This window comes from Marmota monax, unplaced genomic scaffold (assembly GCF_021218885.2).
Source record: "Marmota monax isolate L192 unplaced genomic scaffold, Marmota_monax_Labrador192_F-V1.1 WCK01_AAM20220418_F8-fsc00045, whole genome shotgun sequence".
In the NCBI taxonomy this organism is placed as follows: Eukaryota; Metazoa; Chordata; class Mammalia; order Rodentia; family Sciuridae; genus Marmota; species Marmota monax.
Window position 1 is genome coordinate 5,182,963 of NW_026692132.1, and position 23,491 is coordinate 5,206,453.

Consider the following 23,491-nt stretch of genomic DNA (forward strand, 5'->3'; position numbering starts at 1 on the left):
GAGTAAATTCAATAGTAATTCAATCTTCAGTTTATATATTCTTGCAACTTTATCATATTTGAAAATATTCAAGGCCAAGAGACTCTGCATCAGAAACATTATTTCCAAATCTTTCCAGATTGTTACACCCTGAATTTCTTTCCCATCTACCTACCCTTAGCCACTTTATCTAGTTTTCAAGTCCATAACTCTATGTCCTTCTTATTAGAAGTAACAGAGCAAAGTGCTATAAAAGACCTCTAAAAATTATCTTGTGTTATTACTGTCTACTAATTCACTAGGCCAAATATAGGGCAGATGCTGTATTTGGCTCTGGGGATATACAGGTATATAAAATATAACTCTTTTTTTTTCTCAAGAAACTTGTCACATATCAGAGCAACAGGTTTATAAACAAACATCTATAACATCACATGATAAGCACTATAATAAAAGGAACAGCTAGGAGAAACATGCTCAGCTCCATGGGCTATGAAGAAAATTCCCTGAGAAGGTTGAGTTGGAGAAAGTGATACCAGAAGCATGGTGATCAGTCAGGCGATGCTGCAGTAGTCTGGGCAAGTCCTGATTATAGTAGGAACTGTGACTGAAGGCAGAAGCTGTGAGGTTAAACAATGGATAAAAAGGTCACTATGGAGGAGAAACTAATAGAAACAGTAAAGCATAGGATAACAAATTTGTTTAAAAAAAAAAAAAAAAAAAAAAAAAAAAAAACAGTTGTTTCATGAAGGCCTGGATTTCTTCACCACTTTCTGTCCCTCTGAAGAATCTAACATTTATAACAAAAGAGTAGTTCTGTCTCATTTTGCTTTCCCCCTCATTATCAAGAGTTGGTTTGGAAGCTCTACAGTATCTGTTGAACAGAGTGCCCACAGAAGGTCTCCAGCCTTTACTGCTTAGATTCTGGATTTTCACAGATTTCATAAATGATTGCTAACAAATCTGCACGTGTAAGCAAAATGATATCATCTTTGACCAGACTAACTTTTTTTTTTCTTTTAGTTTCCGGCAGACACAGCATCTTTGTTTGTATGTGGTGCTAAGGATCGAACCTGGGCCGCACGCACGCCAGGCAAGCGCGCTACCGCTTGAGCCACATCCCCAACCCTGACCAGACTAACTTAATATGAAGAATACACTGCTTCAGCAATTGGCCATGCATTTTATTTTATTTTTGGTACCGGGGACTGAACTTAGGAGCATTCAATCACTGAGCCACGTCCCCAGCTCTATTTATTTAGAAACAGGGTTTCACTGACTTGCTTAGAGCCTTGCTTTTGCTGAGGCTGACTTTGAACTTGTGATCCTCCTGCCTCAGCCTTCCGATTCTCTGCGATTACAGGCGTGTGCCACCATGCCCAGCTGGCCTTGCATTTTAACCTTAAGAACATTAAGTCCCCTTGAGAGAGGGTTTTATATCATTGGACACAATGAAAACATTAATACTTTATTTTATAGGAAATATGTTTATTAATGATCATTTCAATTAAAAAATACTCCTTTTCCAAGGCTGGTGCACCATACTCTATCTCTTTGAAAATACGAAATATACCTTAAAATTAAGAGCCATTTTAAGTTACACTGAGACTTCTGCATAGCGATACAGGAATTTCCAACTATGAAACAAGGCTCCAGAACTTGCCAGTAAAACAAAGGAGCATTTCAGTGAGAAGGGGCAGGAACCCACCTATAAAATTTAACAGCACACATTGCAAAATGAGACCAAGAAACTAAATATCCCACCCTTACTCTGAATATGTTCTGTAATGGTGCAAAGCATGGCTTGTGAAGGGGCTCAGAGATGTAATTGCTTTTGTCTGAAGAATGTGTCCTTTGGGAATGGGACATATGATATCTACAGGCCCCAAAGTCAACTGTGTTCTAACTTCTTCTCAACGTAATGATGTCCAGAAGTATCAAAGAGCAGACAGGCATGGGAAGTATTTAGCTTTGATTTTTGAGTAGATGTAACACCAGCTCTTCATCCTCTGCTAAAGACAGGCCTGTATCCAAAGGTTCTAAGGTTTCCCACTTGGCCTTCTTTCTATGATGACTTGTTGGTCCCACATCTTCCACTTCACTGTTGTTCCTTTTCTTCATTTCCTGCTTCTTCTTGGTATCACTGGTGGGAACAAATCCAATGATTTACTTTATAAGTAAACTCATTATTATAAAATTAAACATCTGAAATAGGACAGAGTTATCAGTGACAGATAGTTGGTAAAGTGATATTATTTGAGAAGGAAAGAACCACAAAATCAAGACATTTCTATCAAACTTAATATCTTCCCATCAGCAGATGGGGAGAGAAAGCCTGTTGTACACCAGGCACACAAAGAATGCTGTGTATACAACGTGTCACCCATTTCTTACATTAATTATAGAAAGTTCTGAATATGTTATCTACAATTTGAAGACAATGAGAGTTCTCTTAAGTACTTCTGGATGCAATCTGTGCTTGTTCTCCATTTTAAATCACCTTTATTTAAAGTTAGGTAATCCTTTAGTTAGCAATTTGTGGGATACCGGATTAGGATACCAGGGACTGATTCTAATATTAATTGCATTAAGTTGTGGTAAGGAAGTCATAGCTAACAATAGTGCTTGAAATGTTAAATTGCAAGCAACTTAAGACACCAGATAAAATTTTCCCATTTAAAATGTGTATATAGTCTTAAGAAAGCAAATATTACTGCAGTATTCTTCATATACCCAAGACATAGACCATAAAAATAAAGGTTATTTCTGAAAGTGGAGGCAATTGCTTGATACAATAAAAAAGAAAAAGAACTACATCCTTTAGACATTTTGAGATATCATCATGTTCAAGATGATCCAAATGGAAGGGGCAGAGCAAGACATCAGTAGTCAAGAAAGATCTTCTGGATTTCTCTTCCCATAGATACACCAAGTTGAAGAGCTATTCATGCACCAAACTACCAGCACAAGAGCTAAAGAAATCAGTTTCTAACATTTCAAAAGCTTGTTAAAATTAAGACATTTTTTGTAAGCCTCATAGGAACCACAAAACAAAAGTCTGTAACAAACAAAAGTCTGTAACAAACCCAAAATAATAATCAAGGAATCAAAACACACTACTAGAGTAATTCATTTAACCACAAAGTAAGACAAGACAGAAAGAACTACAACAAAACTAGGACACAAGTTAAATAACGTCTGTGGTAAGAACTTACCTATCAATAATGACCTTGAATGTAAACATGAATTCTAACAATTTTATTTTCCAATTGAAGATATAGACTGAATGGATTAAAAAAAAAAAAACAAGATCCAACTACATTTTGCTTTTAAGAAACTCACCTCACTTCTAAAGACACACATAAACTAAAAGTGAAAGAATAAAATATTCTATGCAAATAGGAGGCAAAAGAATGCATAGTAGCCATATTAACATAAAATAAAATGGATTTTAAATCAAAATCTGTAAAAAGAGATAAGGAAGGACATTACATAATGATAAAAGAATCAATTCAGCAAGAGGCAATAACAATTCTACATACATGTGCATACAATATTGGAACATCCAAATACATAATGTATTAATAGACCTAAAGAGAGAGTATGTCCTGACACAAAATCAATAATGAAACTGAATTATATTGCACTTGAGGCCAAATGGACCTCACAGTTATCTACAGAACATTCCATCCAATAGCTGCTAAAGACACATTTTTCTCATCAGCACATGGAACATTCTCTAGATCAGACCATATGATAAACCACAATACAAGTCTCAGGAAACTTTTAAAGATTGAAATATTGAATGTCTTTTACTTTTGAACAACAAATGGAAGGAAGAAATCAAGAAGGAAATTTAAAATTTTCCTAAAAAGAAATGTAAAATGGAAACACAATCTATGACAAAAACAGCAAAAACCAGACTAAAAGGGAAGTTTATAACAATCATTACACTGAAAAACTAGAAAGATCTCAGATACTATCACTGAATTTCAAAGAATCAGAAGATCAAAAATAATCTAAACTCCAAATTAGAAGAAGGAATGAAATAAATAACAGAGCAGAAATAAATGGAGATTAAAACAAAAAAGACCAATGAAACAAAGAGCTAGATCTTTGAAAAGATAAAAACAAAGAGAGGGGGCTGGGGCTATAGCTCAGTGGCAGAGCGCTTGCCTAGCTTGTGTGAGGAACTGGGTTTGATCCTTAGCACCATATAAAAGTAAATAAAATAAAGGTATCTGTCCATCTACAACTACAAAAATATTAAAAAATAAAAAAAGAAAGAAAGAGAGATAATCCCTTGGTTTTACTAAAAAAGAAGTCTCAAAGATAAAAAGAAGAACATTATAACTAATACCACAGAAATATAAAAGGTCATTAAACAGTTTTATTAACAACCATATACCAACAAATTTGATAACCTAGAAGAAATGGGCATATTCCTGGATATACACACCTTAAGACTAAATCATGAAGAAACAGAAAATTTGAACAGACCACTAATGAGTTAACAAGATTAAATCCTTAATACAAAGCATCCTATGTGGGAGGGGGAAGCCCAGGACTAGATGCTTTCACTGTCGAATTCTACCAATATTTAGAGAAGAACTAATAACAATTCTTCCTAACATATTTCAAAATATAGAAGAGAAAGGGATTATTCCAAATATATTCTACAAAGCCAACACTACTCTGATACCAAAACCAGATAAGGACACAACATAAAAAGGAAACTATAGACCAACATCCTCTATGAACATAGATGTAAAAATCCTACCAAACAATATCCAACTGCAAATAAAAAGATTATTCACCATGATCAAATAGAATTCATCCCAGGGATTCAAAGACAGTCCAATACATTCATATATTTACACTGATATATGCTGATTTTTATAGCAAACTAACTGCTTCTTCAAAACATAGTACATAAAGCTGTAGTAATCAAAACAGCATGGCACTGTCATAAAGACAGAGACACAGATCAATGACAAAGAAAAAAGAGGCTAGAAATAAACCTATACATCTATAGTCAACTGATTTTTCAAAAGAGGTGCTAAGAATACACATTGAAGAAAGGATGGTCTTTTTAGTAATGATGTTGGCAAAATTGGATTTTCAAATACAGAAGAAGCAGTTACACCCCTATCTCTCACCAGCTACAAAACTCAACTCAGAATAAAGACTTAAATATAAAACCCGAAAGTATAAAAATACTGCAAGAAACAGGGGGAAATGCTTCAGGACATTGGAATGGTAAGAATTTTTTTTTTTTGGAAAACATCCCAAAAGCATAGGAAACAAAAGCAAAATAAACAAACAGTATTACATAAAAACCGAAAAGCTTCTCCACAGCAAAGGAAAAACTCAATTCAGTGAGGAGACAACTTAAGGAACAGGAGAAAATATTTGCAATGCATACATCTGACAAAGTGTTGTCCAGAATATGTGGAATTCCAAAAACTCAACAGCAAAAGCAAACCAAAACAGACCAAATAATCTGATTAAAAAGAGGGCAAGAGATCTAAACAGACATTTCTCACAAGAAAATATAAAAAAGAACCAATGAGTATATGAAAAAATATTCAACATCCTTAATCATTAGGATAATGAAAATCAAAACCACAATGAGCTATCACATCTAATCCAAAAAGACTAAGGATAATAATTGCTGGAAAGAATGTGGAGAAAAGGGAACTTTTGGACACTGTAGGTGGTGTAGGTAGAAAACGGTATGGAGGTTTCTCAAAAAAATTAAACACAGAACTATCATTTGATTCAACAATTCCACTCCTGAGCATATATATAAAAGAAATGAAATCAGCACATCAAATAGATTTTTGTGCTCCCATGTGCAGAGCAGCACTTTTCACAAAAATCAATAAATAAAACTTGATGAATGGATAAAGAAAATGTGGTACATATATAAAACAGAATGCTATTCAGCCTTTAAAAAAAGAATGAAATTCTATCATATGCAACAACATGGACAAAATGGAATAAGTCAGGCACAGGATGACAAATATTTCATGATCTCACTTATCTGAAATCTAAAAAAGGTGATCTCATAAAAGTTGAGAGCAGAATGTTGGTTACCAGAGACCAGGAAAATTGGGGGAGGGGGCGAGGAAATGCTGATTTATAGAGACTAAGTCAGTTAGATAACAGCAAAAAACTCTGGGGTACTATAATCACACTGCACGATAGGTAACAATTATGTCCCGTATGTGTCAAAAAGCTAAAAGAAAGGATTTTGACAGTTCACCACAAAGAAACAGTGTTTGAGGAGGTAAATATGTGACCTGATTAAAACATTATGTAAAATACACATGTACTGAATATTATGTAGTATTTCATTATATTCCAACTTTTATGTTTCTGCGTAGCAGTTAAAAAGAAAAAAATGACCCAATTATTGGATACAATATTAAAACAAAATAACCCAACTCATAGCAACAGTAGCATTATAAAGGGTAGAAAGTGAAAATTTTGTTAGGCAGAAAGTCTGTATTAAGGGCTTTCTAATGGTCTCGCATGGTGCTACATGCTTTACATAGATGACATTATTTATCTTCATGAAAACCCTGGGTGTAGGGAACATGAGCTTCATTCTACAACGAAGGTAAGAGAAATTAATGACTGGACCCAGATTATACACATGGGACTCAACCCCAGCTCTGAATGATTGAATCCAGACCCAACATGAGCAGGTTTTTGAAAATTATTATACTTGTCTCACTTCAGTCAACACTTGGATGACAGTAACTGAAAGAATTAGCTATGGAAACAGCATTGGTCTGGCATCAACACAAGTCAGATTTCAGACAATCAACTAACATTTCTGAGCCTGTTTTCTTTCTAAATATGCAGATTACAAAAAATTTACTTAGAATTATCGTAAAATGAAAACATATAAATGAGCTCAGGCAGTAATGCTTAATATAGGTTAGTTTACATTCTGTTTATAAACTACTCACTTTGAAATTCTCACATTGTACATAATATCAGCAAAAAGTCAAAGAATTATTATATTCCAACTATATGTATTTGAAAAGAGAACTTCTAAAATTCTGATGGATTCTATTATCTTTTAAGAAGAAAGCTTCAATATCAAAGTGAATATGCCCTATCAGCATGTCAATTTATGACCAGCTTGAAGCAAAACTAAATGATTCCTCCATTTACCTCCCAGAAGTGCCCAATGGTCTGACTCAGCCATTGTCTTTCACCACTGGAGGACAGACAGACTAGACCACATCATGAGGTTATTTAAAACACAAATAAATACCTTTTAAAAGGGAGCCTGAAGAGAAGAATTTGAAAGAGTTCTCCATTGATGACAATTCAGTCAGCAAATAATTAAAATAAGTCTTGGTAAAAAGATGCCTTTAAAAAAATGTACTGGGTCCTAATCTGCTTATGAATATGGCCAGTACTGTACCAATTACACTGGGCTATAGTGCCATGTTTTATTTGGTGCAAGATAATACTGATTTTTGCCCTGTAAATAAAGTGCATCTGAGAGTAGCTCATCAGAAGAGCCGTAATCAGTGGGCTCTACTAGTGCATCTTTTGTTAATGTGGGCATACACATTATATTCCCTGCAGGAAATAGGTGGTTCAGATACTAAAGGAAGATGGGAAATTAATATAACCCCAATTTTTTCACAATTAGCAGATCTGCTACTTTGTGGATCAGTTCAAATTCTAGAAAAGCATTTTATACTACTTTCTATATTGCAAATAAGTGGTAATCTTATAACAAATTAATTATCCAACAATAGTATAGGAATTCTATAGGTAATTCACCAAAAAAGGGATAATGTAATGGACCTAGAAAATAGCAAGCAGAAAGTCACTATCTGACCTTTTCAAAAAGGCCTCTTTCAAATGGTCTGGCACTAGAGGCCTCCATTTTATTCACATTTGCTGAATTAGGCAGAGGAAGCACCAAAGTGAAAGAATTCAGAATGACTCATCTTTCAATAATCCAAATCACAAAGAGATTTCATTAGTAATCATATAACAAAGTATAAAGAAAAACATCATGTAATACATAATCTGAACTGATGACAGGGAAATTCAACGATTTTCAAATTTTAGTGAAAACAGGTATACAAAAGCTTGTCAGGATACTCAAAGCAAATATCTGAGCCAATTATTCATTGCTAATAACTAAAGAAAAAAGAAAGCATTCGGATGTGAATTCAATTTTAAAATCTTAACATATTAAGAACTGATTTTTAAATGGAATATAACTTTCTTATTTTCTAAATTCTCTGAACCCCAAACCGAGAAACTGAACTGATTTTCTCAGTAGTTTTGATTCCCTGATTTCAACATTTAAATTTTTTCAGGTACTTAGTTACCTTACACCCCCTATCCCCGGCCCCCACTGCCCCCAGAATGTCATCTGTGTTAAGTTCATGAGCAAGAAAAGACAGGAAGGAAAGCCTAGAGTCAGTGTTCTTGTGGTAGCATTCCCAGTACCCAGCTGTGATTATGGGTCTTCCTTTGCTCTTCAAGATCCATTCTCCAATTCCACATCTAATTAAAAGGGATCTCTTTCCTCTGAATTCATGTGGCTTTAATTGTTTATTAGTCATTTTGCACCATCCATTCTACTTTCTGATACTAATGTGATTTTCTCATTTTTCGCATATAACGAAAGTTATCAGCACCTTCTGAAAATTTTAAAGTCGGCATGCCCAACAATTTCTCTTCTGGGAATTTTTCCCAAGGAAATGATAACTAGGGGTATGTTAAAAATGTAGTAACAAGGAGATTTAAGAAAAAGCCATTTTTAATTTCAAAAAGTTAGAAATACCCAAGTCCAACCATAAATAATTAATTGAAATGGTTATAAAATTAGAAATAAGATACCATGCAGCTAATAAAGTTTGCAGTATTTTTTTTTCCTGGACACTGAAAAAAAAGCTCTAAAAACAATAAAAAATAGGAATCCATCCATATATATATTTTTTAAAGTTTCTCTCTATATACATATATATTTGTAGAGAAAAGGACTTGTTCTTTTGCTAATATGTTTTGATTTTTTTTTCTGTAATCATTCTGCATTACTCTATGCAATAAAAAGGGAAAAAATTAAATTTGAAGTTCCAGGTAGGCAGGTAAATGTTAATTCTTTCTAATTCCACAAAAGCTCAGAGGGATACAGAAAAGGTGTGCTACATAGTCCTTTCCTGTTGATGATCCAATCTCCAACTTAAACAATCTTTAATTCATAGAACTACGGAGGAAAGGTGAGATTTGTTATGTAAGGATAGATGGGTCATGGGTTATTTTCAGTATTTAACAACAAATCAAAACTGCAATTGTGTGCCACAGACTAAGTTGTGGGATTTCTTTGCTTTTTGATAAAATCATTCCAACTGAACTTTGTGAATGCTTGACATAGCTGATGTTCAACTGGAAATTATATCTTTGTTGAAATAAACATAAAACATTAAGTATTAATTTTCTTAAAAGGCAAAAAATTTTTCAAAATATATGGGACTACCCACATTGCAAACAAATTTCTCTGTGATGATGAAAAGGTTGGAAGTCCCTGTTCTAGACTTGAGAGCTCTGCTCCATAATCATATGCAGAAACTTATGGGAGTTGTTGACAGTTTTCAGCTTCATATATTAGGCTTCTTAGATGCCATTCAATAATAGAGTCTATGCACACTTGCCCAAGGAAAAAAATTTAAGAACTGTTTTTCTACATAAATATTGTTGAAATACCATTTATTAAACCTTCATGTCTCCTATGTAACATTTCTCACTTTCCAGCCAATTTTATGTATGCTTACAAAAAGTAGCACTTACAAAGGTACAGCTTGGTTTTTGTAATTTCTTCATTAAAATTTCAGTGACTGCCTAGAAAATTTATTTAGAATAATGTTAAGAAGTTTTATGATTTAGTATATGCTTGTCCCTATAACCTACCCTGTATTTTGCCCCCTTAATACTCCTTCTGTTTCAGGAGGCTACTTTTTATTCTCAGAACATGTTCTATGTTCTCAATTTCTTTTGTTTCCAGTTGAAATTTTCTTTTCTGTTTCCAACTATATAAATCTTTACCATTCTTCAAAACCCACTCAAATTTTGGCAAAGACCCATGGTAAATTCATTTTTATTATCACACACACACACACACACACACACACACGAAATAGTGATTGCCAGGTATTCAGAGGGACATACAAACAAATGGAGTATAGGGCAATGATACTATAATGGTGGATGAACGTCATTATATATTTTTCCAAAACCAGAGACTATACAACACAGAGTGAACCCTAATGTAAACTACAGTCATCATTTGGGGTCATCTTGGTTTCACTTTCCTGTTCTCATGAGCCTCGTGCTAGCATACTTCTTTCTAATGAGGTGCATCATGCAACATAACAGCAGTTTCTCATGTTCAACACCTTTTATGTAACAAGTACCATAGGCATACAGGCACATGGGTGGAAGGATGATCAGATGCTGAGAGGCTCCTCTGGCAGGAATGCATATAACTATGTTTATAATTATGCTATTAGGATACATACTTAAATCTTAACGATTGTTCAAGTAATTCATGAATATTAGTATGAATCATTCTTTCTTTACTTAAAAAGAAAGTTTTCAGTAACTCTTCAGATCTCACCTCAGGGTGGGTTTTCTTAACTAACTCATCTAAAGAGAATTCACAAGTCCTCCTTCATCACAGTCACTGCTTTCAAGGCCCTATCACCCACCATCTTTTCTCTACTTTCTGTTTACTTCTTTATGGTCTGTCTCCTTCCCTGCAGGGTAAGCTGTATGAGAGCTAAGATCCAGTCTCTCTTCTTTTGGCTCTTTTCCTGGTATACAGTAAACTTTCAGTTAACTGAATGCCTACATAATGGGAGTGTTGAGGAACAAATAGGTAAGGGCATCCCCCATACTGTGGTAATATGCACTTTCTATCATATCTTGAATAAGATATATTACCTAAGATTATTTTTATTATATAATTCATTTCAACTTAGGCTGTAGGATATTTTTGCAGACTGTTTTGAATATGCCAAGTATTTTGTGTACCAAGGGCTTAATGAATGACTTTAATGAGGAAGATATTGAAGCTATATACTGCAGAGACCATTAAATTTTATTTGTATCAATGTATAATACTCATGTAAAAACTCCTACCAGTTTCACTATTAAAATGATTACTATATATTAATGACCTTATTATGTACCAGACTTGACTCTCTTTTCACTCTTACTAGGTCTTTATAATAATGTGGTAATTAAGAATTATTTTCATTTGACTGACTCAGAAAACTGAATGAGAGATTAAGCAACTTATCTAGGGTCCAGAACTTGTAAAGGAAATTCAGATTCAAATTCAAGTCTTTCTGGCTCCGAACATCACAATTTCCTATACAAGGCCAAATAGCCTATTTTTTTTTTCTAACACAGACTTAATTTCACAAAACTCCCTACTTTGCTTCATATTACAAAGTTTATAATAATAGAGCATATAGATCAATATTCCAAACCTACACACAGTGACACATATGAGCAAGACATTCAGTAGACTACTGAGTCACAGAACCTCATGTAATTCACATCATGCACCTGACAGAGTAACTGCTTTTGTAACACAGATGCTTCTGAGATCATATTGCCAGGACCAGATATAGTTTAAATACCTATGTATTGACAAAGAAAGGTAAAAGGAGAAAGATTGACCCCCTGATGTATTTTTCATGCAGAAGAAAATCCTAGGTCTTACTAAATTTTTTAAAATGCTTCTTCGCTGGTTCTTAGTAAGCTTTAGCCAACAGACTTAAAGATGCTGGAAAGGGTAAGGTGAGTGACATAACAAGAACAAAATGCTCACTGGTACCTGCCATGAATAGGAAGACCACTCACTGTTAAACAGCATACTTTAAATAAATGATGTGTGAATTCAATTAAAAAAAAAAAAACAGATCAAAATGTCCTCTGTAACCTGGGAACTACATTCCCTGGCTACAAGAATGCTGCAGTCAGAATCACTACATCAGGTCTTAAAAATGTTCTAGATGCTAATTTCACAATAGCCAAACAATAGGACTAGCTTAGGTGTCCACTGATAGATGAATGGATAAAGAAAATGTGGTACCCATACACAATGGAGTTTTATTTAGTCATAGAAGAATGAAATTATGTCATATGCAGGAAAATGGATGGAACTGGTGAGCATTGTATTAAGTGAAATAAGCCAAACTCAGAAAGTCAAGGGTCATATGTTTTCTCTCATGTGGAAACTAGAGAAGAAAAAGGAAAAGAAATGTGGGGAAGGATTCATGAAAACGGAAGGGAGATCAGTAGAGGAAAGGGACTGCAGGGAGGTTGGAAGGGAAGAAAAGGGGAATATACTGAAGAATGATACTGGCCAAATTATATTGTTATATTGTGTGCATGAACAAATATGTAACAACAAATCCCACCATTATGTACAATTATAAATGTGCCAACAAAAATATAGGAAAAAATAATGTTTCAAGCACTATGTGATATGACTGTGGCTAGGGCACTACAAAAGAGAAAAGATCTGCTGAGAAAATTTGTCAACTTCTTTCTGGAATGCTTTAGACAAATATAGTGCAGTGAACACTAAACTTGCAAAGACACTAGGACAAGTAGTTCCAAAAACTTGGTTATAAAATGGCAACTGAAATCATGGGGGATTCTGTAAGTTTGATTCTGGAAGAGACTGCAGCCATAGAGTACCATGGTGCCTGTGTTACAGCTCCTAACTTGGTTAGGGATTTGAGAGTTGGAATATGTTACATCATAAATTGAGGATAAACATCATTATATAACCTATTCAAAAATCTAACAAAAGCACAGATAAGGGGCTTCTCAAAGAAAGCACACTTTCCTTAATGTATGTGCAGTTTTTTGAGCTCTTGATTTTTCCTTTTCTCTTCCTTTTGAAATGCAAAGGGAAGAGATCAGGTGAAAATGCAGACTGATACAGCAGGATGAGGGTGGGTGTCTGGAGGTGGAGAAATAGCAAATATTCACGTACAGGGAAACTCCTGAGTGTCCTTTTACAAAATGCTGCAATATTGGCTGTGCAAAGCCACTGTATGGGCAAAAGTTCAGCACCCCAGTGCCCCATGAGAGCTTCTATTTATATAAAACTCTCCTTGTATTCATATCAAATGTAGCTTGGACTTTTCCTATGTAATTTTCAGCTAGTAATAAGTGAGCTTGTGATCATTTAAAATCAGTCTTGGAAATCTTCATAGGCATCCGTAAGTATTGGCACTTTGGTATTCAACTATGGTGTACCAAAGACTTTTTCCCTAACAAATTTTAAATTACAAGGCCATGGCAACAGTCCTAATGAAGATTAATTACTGCAGTACATTCCATAAAATCTGCTCAGTTTCCTTCTGATGGCATGTACAATAGTACTGAGAATGTATCACATTTTGAATATCTCTTCTAGTTGCTCAGAACTAAAAACAGATTTATAAAACCAGTTTGATCTAAGAAAAGATTGATTGGCTCAGAGTTCATTATAAACATAACTGCAAGAGGAAGAAAAAGTGTTTTCTTAGACCAGAATTCTAATAACCAGAAAAGGCTGTTGGTAGTAAGAAGGCAGAAAATGGCATATCTCACCACTATTCCTCAGATACATTTCCTTCTATAAAATGTATACTTAAACCTATTTGAAAATTTGATGAAAAATAAGACCCCCTTTTCCAGATGCATGCATGCCACACCTCATATTTACACACAATTTCAAGATATTCAAGATTCCCCTAAAGCTTATCAGAAGAGTCCAGGTTCAGAACTAGTGCTCTAGCAATTTGGGAGATATAATAAAAAATTTAAAAATCATCCAAGTTGGGTTTAGGCTACACATTTTGTTACATTACTAATACACATGTAGAACACTTTGTGCTCCCCAGAAACACATAAGCTTTTCTCTTAACTACTTTCACTGATTAGTTTTCAATATTCAAGATGATCACCTATCCAAGCATATCCCCCATGTTTTAGCTATCTGGCAAAATTAAGTTTTACAGTTTAGTCTTATTCTTCACTAGCCCTTCAAAGAGAAAATTCAGTCTTTACCAAGTTTCTCATTAAAGAATTACTCACAATGGCAATAAATAAGTAAATATATAAAAACCAAGCAAAAAGAACCAAAAACCTAAGATGAATACAATCTAAAATTCTGAAAGGGAAGGCTGATAAGGAAATTATGGTATAACTAAGTGACAGAACATATATTATGCAAACATCAGACATGAATACCTCTACATGTGAAAAGCAATGTGAAACAAAAGAGTCATTCTCAATGATCTTAATGTGAACAAACCTGCCATGCATCAGGATTAGGGCCACAGCCAAGAGAACACTATTTTTAGCAAGATGCTTTGCTTTGGCCTCATGGTGTCCTCATGGCCTTAAGGCAGTCCTGATACTTCTGAAAAATGACAAACTCACAACTCAGTGTCACTGACACTTATACAATGGGTGAATCAATGACACAGCAGAAAGCACAGGGCAAAAAAGACTATAAACAAAGTCAAGAGTATAGTTTCCTAAACCCCACATTTCTCATACTAGATCCTTACTATTCCAATCCTCACCCCAGAAAATTACACCCTCCTTCCTCACTGTCCCAAGCCAAATCATGTTGTCCTTTCCTATCCCTATTCTAATAATCAGCCTTAGAAGTTTCCCTAAATATTCTTGTTTCCAAATGTTTCACAGATAAGTAGAGATGATTGGGATTTTTCTCTTGAAAGCTGTTAGGCATACTGGAATGATGTTAAACCTCCTGAAGTTACAAAGACTAAAAGGAAAGAAATGGGCTAAGGGTGTAGCTCAGTTGTAGAGTTGTAGCTTAGCATATGCCAGACCGTAGCTTCAATCCCCAACATGGGTGAAGGTTGTGGTGGGGAATGGCAGGCACAGAATGAATTCATTACATCATTTAAGCTGAACTCACTTTTTCTATATCTATCATTCACAAGTCTATCAATCAAGACGTTCAAGTTGAAACCACAGTTAATAGTGTTTTTAAAACATGTATAATCAGACTACATGAGAGAGAGCTCTTTAATAGAGAATCATCCTCTCTCTCTATATATATATATCACAAGTAAGTTCACTAGATTTATATAAAATAGCATGCTACACCCATCCTGCCCCAATCAAAAGAAGTTTGGTTATGGTTTCTGCACATTTTCCTTCTCCAGGAATTCATTTTTGAATCATATACATTTATTTTCCAAGTGAAAAATCTCCCATATATTATGAGGCTGACTGAAAAGTCTTGAAAGAAGAGCTGCTAGGCAAAACTCACTGAAGAGATATCATAGAACTCAATACTAGGACAAACTACAGAGATTCAAGTAGCTCATGTAACAGATAATTTATAAAGATAGGCAAGTTCATTCAAAATCCAAACTAGTATAGAATAGATATTTTGAAAACAAAAATAAAAACTTCAAATTAAAAAAAGACAAAACACCTTGATCAATCTATTGTTTAAGAACCATGTAAGAGGTAAGATAGCTAATTATATCAGAAGTGGATGGGTTTACTCTTTATAGGAAGATGTATTAATCCATATAGATGTATCTCCATAGAAATTATGTGTAAACTATGACAGATTTCGGTACCAGTTACAGCTGTAACTGGCCTTGGGCAACTTAGAACAATCTACTAAACACAACAGGACACAACAGTTTGTTTTAAAGGAACCTACCTTAGTCAGAGGCTACAGTTTGCAAAGCAAAGACTGATACAAGGTAGTAAGAATCTAACCACCACTTTTTTCTTTGTTTGAAAAAGGTTATGATTATAAATATTAAAAACTCAATTTGACTGGATAATGAATATATGGAATATCCAGCTGCTTCCTTTTCATCATATTCAATACTATGCAAAAATTTACATCATTAGCAATTCACATGAAGATGGCCATAAACAAAATATGATGAATGGTACTAGACATACAAAATTAATCTTATATTACATGCTTACAGCCAAATCTTTTAGCTTGTGAGGCAGAGCTAAAAGGAACAATCTTACTGAAAGAAGAGATTAATTGGAACATGGTTAAAGATACTCTTCTCTCACTTCAAAGGCTATACCATTGCTCCCTCTGGTTGGTTAAGACTTAACTCACTTCAGGTTTAGCTTAGACATGGGTCCCTGCAGGAAGCTCTTCCTGGGCTCTTCCACCAGACCAAGGTGAGGCCTATCATTTATGTGCTTCCCACGGTCATTCTCTACATAAACCCTCTCCACTGCTTACCCAGGCACATAAAGCACAACACTAGTCCATCCCAACGTTTTGTAATTGTGTACTTAACTCTCTGTAATTGCCACTGAAAGAAAAACTATGAAAGCAAGAAAGGTACTTGTTTAGTGTTTTAGCTCTGTACCTGCACTCAGTATGCCTAGCACACTTCAGGCCTCAAAATATTCTTATTTGAAATAATGTATGGAGAAATATGATAACCAAACAAACAGATCAGGTAAGTATTTTTAATTCTTAAGTAGAATATGGTTTAAATTATGCAGAAGATTCTTATTACATTTCTTCGCACTACAGTTAGAATCTTTTAAAAATATCATTTTGTTGTTGTTGTTGTTGTTGTTAAAACAGTGAAGCCGCATTATATGGACTATCTGAAATGAATAATCACTTATGAGCGCAAGGGCAACTGCAACAGTTGAAGTCTTCTTTCCCCTAAGATACACAACTCTCCTAAAATATATTGGAAAAAAGAACATACAATTCTGCATAGATCTCAGCAGACCAGTGGATTGTTTGATGTTATAAAAGTCCACTAAAACAAGGAACTACATTTCATATCAAACTGTTTTGTCTCTATTTTAATAACAATAATAACAAATCCTAACATCTTTTATGAAATTCACCATACTAATTCCATAGTTCCAAAGCAGAAACGAGAGGTCAAAGCCAGAAAAAAAAAAAAAAAAATCTGGACTAAATTTTAAGATACCCCTCCTCCCCCCCCCAAAAAAAAGAAGAAAGAAATCAGAGAACAAAGCAAGCTCTTCTTTCTATACCTGTTGTCAAAAGAAGCACACCAAAGCCTCAGATGAAATTCAGATACCTGAATTTAGTACAGGTCCCAACTCCTCCTGTACTAAGGGTAGATTACCAGCCTTCCCAGTTCATAATTCTGTTTTTGAGGATAAATAGATTCATGGCAACTTTCTTATATCTCCTTAAAAGGAACTCAAGGTCATTATTTTCCTATTTGCTGGGACCACATATTAAGCAAAGGTTTCTTTTTAGTCATACTAACTTAAATCTCATACATCGAAATCCCTTTGGAATCTTAGTGCTAGAGACAGAAATTTTGATAATTCCACAGAGGGCTGAGGGTATTTTAAATTCTACTACAGATGTGCACTGAGCTGAGAAGGAAGGTAGAAATACGAACTTTTAAAAATCCTGTCAGACCTCCCTAAGGAGGAACTATGACCCCAGATTCAGCCATTCTCCACTAAATCTGGCTCTCCATTGCCTATTTCCTACTGACAAAGTATCTCTCCATGTAGAGACAAAAGTGCCACTCATGCTGAATATTTATGAGTGTCAGCAAAGTGAGGGAAAAAGAAATTCCAGAGGAAATTTAAATGAAACTACTTCATGCTGGCATTTTCTAATTGTTGTGTCTAGTCTCATAAGAATGAACTCATCTCTGAAAACACCAAGTTTATATACAGAGAATAACCTCCTGGGAGAACAATGATGACCAAGGCAGAAGCATGAGCTGCTGAAACAATTACTGAGTGGAAGCTAGAAAGAGCAAAGCAAATAAGCCTGTGAAAATGTTATGAAGCTCCTCTAAAGATGACATCACAAAAATCTTAGCACACCATCCTTTTTTTGAGAAGCAGAGAAAAAGAAGAGGTAGTCAACTGAAACAACACTGGAAAATTGTACTCATGTTATTATTGTAAATTGCAGTTGCAGCAGCAATTATTACTGTCAAAATTCTATAGTGTAGGGTCTGGGATTGAAGCTCAGTAGTAGAGTGTTTGCCTAGCATGTGTGAGACACTGGGTTCAATTCTCAGCACTGCATATGAATAAATAAATAAAATAAAGGTCTATCAACAACTAAATTTTTTTAAAATTCTACAGTATATATCCTTGTAAATACTTTTTCTTCATCCAAAGCAATTTTTGTTTTTTGTTTACATACATTTTAATTCATTGCCAATGAGGTAATTTAAAGAAAAAGGAAGAGCTGAGTATAGTGGCCTGTTATTCCAGTGGCTCAGGAGGCTGAGGCAGGATTGCAAGTTCAAAACCAGCCTCAACAATTTAGTGAAACTCTATGCAAATCAGCAAGACTCTGTCTCAAAAATAAAAAGGGTATGTGGCTCAGTGATTTAGTACCCCCGAGTTCAATCCCTGATACCAAAAAAGGGGGGAAGGGGGATGAATATCAGCGTATGAAAAGAAACTGTACATGTAGACCACTACTTGTAGCTTACCATAAATCCTGCCTTCTAGTGTTGGAATGACAAACAGGTTTTATCTTTTGTACCAGTTCCACCTGACTGATAGAAGCTGTGCTGAGGAGGACTACTTGCACTAAAATCTAGTCTCCTAGTTCTCAACTGTGGGCAATTTTGCTTCCCCAAAGTATGCCTGGTGATGTCTAAAGACATTTTTAGTTATCTGAACCAGGGGATGGGGAGAGGGAATCTGGTACTGTCAGTGGCCAGGGACAATACTAAATAGCCTATAGCCTCCCCTTTCCCTAAATATAGTATTTTCTGGACCAGAATGTCAATAATCCTAAAGGCAATATTATAGTTTGGATCTGGAATATCCCCTAAAAGTTCCTGTGTTGAAGGTTCTGTCCCAAATTTAGCATGTTCCGAGGTCAGGCCTTGTGGGAGTGACTAGATCATAAGGGTTCTGACCTCATCACTGGATTAATCCACTGATGGACTAAGAGTTTAATAGGCTATTAGGAGGTGGTGGAAACTTTAGGAACTAGGGCCTAGTTGATAGAAGTAGGTAATTGGAGGCATGCTCTTAAAGCATATAATTTGTCCACAGCCCCTTCCTCTCTGTTTTCTGGTCAACATGAGGTGAGCAGCTTTTCTCTTCCATGATGTATTGCTTCTCCATAGGCCTAAAAGCAATCAGGGCCAGAGACCATGGATTAAAATCTCTGAAACCCGTGAGGCAAATCTTTCTTCCTCATAAATTGTTTAACTCAGATATTTTATCACAGCAATGTAACTGCTTAACACAGTGGAAAACCATGGCTTAGTCAAATCTACCCTCTAGTTTGTAAATGGATCCAGGTCTTTAGTCAAATAAATAAATTTGTCTTTAGGCAGTTTTCCTTACCTACCTCTCCTAAAGTTGGAGAAACCCAGGATAACCTGATTGTGGTAGTAAAACTAAGAAATCAATTTCATTTATGCAAATCACACAAATCTGTCCCTGATTTTTACTGTGATCGTGGACATATATTATTTTATCCCTTAAAGCTTTGGTTTCTTCATTTGTAGGAAGAGGGAACTGAACTAGATAAACTGTGCTCATACATAAAAAGTATTGAATATACTTAAGGAATAATACCCTCATGTTAATAATAAAGCCCTGGTTGATATTCTCAAAAAAAGAATGTGTCTTTAGCTTGAGACAAGTTGACCAATTTTAATCTTTTTACTAGGTGTGCCTTAAACTACAACTGTTTTAATTTTCATATAATGCTTGACTATTTTCCATTTGAATTGTTGTCTTTACAATAAGATGCTTTGGCATCTTTCAGGGTACCCTACCTCCCTGTTTGTCCATTACACTTACCCAACCGTGGCTTTTCCCAACCTGCCAACCATCTGTACTCTGTCCATCATCAAACCATTGGGACCAATTACATAATTATAATTATATATTTTAACCCTATAAGTCTCCAAATATCAATGAATCAATTCAAATATTTCAGGGTCTTCTCTGTACTTGTGATGCTAATACTGAGGATGGAAATAGGGGCTCAATTCTAAGTGTTGATAAAAAATAAAGATAGAATTTCAAGCTATAAAACATTTTCAGGCTAATTAAGAGGATGCAGCATGTGAAATTATAAGAGAACTAGTTATATTAAGTAGGTATAATAGAGAAGTGTCATTATGATGATAAAAAAAGACAAATATGAAATGGAATGTCTGTACAACACAAATGAAGGATGACCCCAGAAACTCTCATAAAAATATTAAGGAAAAAACCTGTTCAAATCACATGCAGGATTGCCAACAACCTGCTTCTAAGATGGGTTCTATCTTTTAAAGGTATATTGGATATGCAAAATATGGCTACAGAACAAATTGTAAGAACCAATTAACATCCCTCCAGAGAGTCAAACAGAAACATCTGGAAGTTAATGGTTTAAAGTCATGCAGTAAGTCAAAACACATGTATTAAAATAGAGAGCCTATAAACCACTCTGAAAGAGGAACAACAACAACAAAACAACAAATATATATATATAAAATAAGGGGTAGTAAAATGGACCATCCAGTTTACCTAGATCTCAGACACATGCAAAAAGGAACTTTCTGAAGCTACATATGTGTACTTTCTTTTTTAAAAGTCAGTTTTTAAGAATTAAGAATAAGACCTGAACCTAAATAACTCTAAATGGCATAAACATTTGTATATTTTGTTAAATCCTAATAAGATTATCTTTACCTATGGTGCCTTTTGTGGAAGTAAAGTTAGTATTGCATTGTCTAGTATTTCACTCCCCAGTAGTCTAATAGCACGTACCTCAAGTTTCTGGCATTAGTTGGTACAACTGAGTTTTGGACATGTGAATTTTCCCTATTACCAAATAATTCTGTGTCTAAATGAGCACAAGATTTAAATGAAGAGTAACTCAAGGTCTCCACACAGCATTTTCTCCTTAGAGGATAATCTTTTGCAGATCTGCTCCTGTTTAAGAACAAATTGTAACTCTCTATGGCCTATTTGTGCAATTCCAAACTCCTTTGGCCAGCACTTCAGGGGTTCCATCAAGCTTCAACTTTATTTCAAGCCTATTAACTTTATCTGCCACTAGTTCTTAACTCCTCCTGCTCAATGATTTAAAATGTTTATGAAGTCTAGCATTCTTAACTTTTAAATCAATATAATCTTAATTTAATCTAATACCCAGTACTCTAAAAAAAAATGCTGAATAAGTAAAAGCTTTATTCAATTCATCACACTTATTTTTGGCATGGTGGTAAATAGATGACACCAAATGAATAGATTTTAAATTGAAAGAAAACTGTCAAGGGTTATTTATATTGTTTTCTAATATCTTATTTGTTATTAAATGTGAAAATATAATTGCTCTTTTGAAATTCAAAGGCAGGCCAGCTAGGTGGTACATGCCTATAATCCCAGTGACTCAGAGGCTGAGACAGAAGGATCACGAGCTCAAACCTAGCCTAAGCAAAAGCAAGGCACTAAGCAACTAAGTGAGACCCTGTCTCTAAACAAAATATAAAATAGGGCTGGGGATGTGGCTCAGTGGTTGAGTGTCTCTGAGTTTAATTCTCAGTATCCACTACCCCAAATGAAATTCAAAGGCAATTTTTAATAGAACTCTCAACAGAATCCTTTGATAGTGAGTCAAAATAAAATCCCCCTCTGTTTGTACTTACTCTAATTCATCAAAGAGTTAAGCATAAAAGATTCAGGAAGAGATGAGAGAAAAAGAATACAGAAAGAAAAAGAAAACAATTTACATCACACCTTTACCTGTTAGCAGGAATTACGGAAATAATTTTTTAAAAATCCTTTCTAAAATGACTAGAAAGGTCTGAGATATTTGTATTAGTGATCTAATACACCAGCAGGGTTTTCAGGATGTTAGAAGTAAAAAATTTTTTGGAATAATATTTTAAAAAATGTCTTTGGGATTCATTAAAAGGAGAAGATTCATGTGAGTATTAAGTACAAACTTAATAATACCAGTGGTAAAAGCATACCTAATTTTATTTTCCATGTCTTCACTATCTGATTCTTCAGAGCTTCTGTATTTATCTGGATCTGGAAGTGTGCTCGGATCAAATCCATCATCATCATCATCACTCCAATCCAGAAAAGCTTCCTCTTCCTCTTTGGCCTAAGAAAACACAAGGAAAATTGTAATTCAAGAAGTCAATTGGTAGGTAATCAGGTTTTATTTCTAGACCCAAACAGATACCCTTCTAATTGACAGCTTCAAATTAGAAGTGTTCTTTTCTGGTAAAGGCTTTCTATGACTTTCAGAACTATGGACATTTGCAAACTCATAGAAAATCTTTATCATTTCAAAAATAAAATAAGATTCAAAAAGTATATCATAAAGTTCTTTGAACTTAACACAAGGGAAAATGATCAATCCTATTACTTGCAAGCCTCTCAGATATCAAGGAAATAAAACTTGGTTTTAGTCCTTCCATCCAAACACATTTAAGCATTAAAAACATTAGGTGAAAACATCGAGGGCTAGAAGTCAGAGTACAGTAACATTTGTCTGATTTTATGACAATAGTTTGTCTTAATATACAACTGGATCTGCAACAAGCTTATTTATAATAAGGGATATTCTAAATTCAAATCCAAGTACAAAGCCATCAAGAATACTGGGAAAGAGAGAGAAATACAGTACAGCAATCAACCATGCAGGCCACTACAGAAGTCCTCTAATACTTTAACAGCTCTCCTTTGATAACCCCTAAATGTAACAAAAGGAGGGAAAAAAAGTAAGGACTTTTTTTTTTTTTCTTTACTTCAAAAGTCCTTATCTGCTTTCCTGATAAAGTTCCCTGGTAAAAGTAAAAAGTCTAGAAGCAAGTATCAGAAGGAAAGACAAGAGAAGATTGCCATTGGAAGCAGTAGGCAGCACACCTACTGCATGCTGTACCATTTACTTGAAAATAATGATACCAACAAAAATTGAAAGTTATCATATACTCAAGAACACTAATCTCTGGGTTACAAGGTATTTCCAATTTTCCAGTCTGCTGCTTGTCAAGGAATGTGCTGTCTGAAGGTAGAGGCAGAACAGGCTCAAAACAGTTCTCAATTTTTTTAGTCTCAGTATACCTTTAAAACTTAACAAAACAAAACAAAACAAAACAAAACAAAAAAAAAACTGGGGGATCCCAAAGAGCTTTTATTAGAATGAAGAATATCTATTGACTTTTACTGTGTTAGAAATTAGAACTAATAGAGTTAAAAAAAAATTATAAATTCATTTAACAATAAACCTACTACATGTTGACATAAAAAGCATATTTTTTATGAAAGAAAGGCTGTAATTTTTAAAACTAAAGAATACCAACTTATGTTTTTTCAAGTCTCTAACATCTGACTTAAAAGAAAAAAGCTGCATTCTCAAATCTGTTTCTGCACTCAATTTTTGCAATGTTATTCTGGTTGAGGTATAAGAATAAAATCTGTCCTTTCATGGGTA

General features: G+C 34.6%; 1 protein-coding gene across 1 annotated transcript in view; it reads right to left on the reverse strand.

Annotated features, from left to right (window-relative positions):
• Positions 1-1,431: 1,431 nt before the first annotated feature.
• Positions 1,432-23,491, reverse strand: part of Ddx10 (DEAD-box helicase 10) — a 281,715-nt gene continuing 259,655 nt past the window's right edge. Inside the window, exons 17-18 of the mRNA XM_058586486.1 lie at positions 22,020-22,156; positions 1,432-2,122 (exon numbers count right to left, since the gene is read on the reverse strand). Of these exons, the coding sequence (XP_058442469.1) occupies positions 1,945-2,122; positions 22,020-22,156 (315 nt within the window). The 3' untranslated portion in view covers positions 1,432-1,944. The remainder of the gene's footprint in view (positions 2,123-22,019; positions 22,157-23,491) is intronic.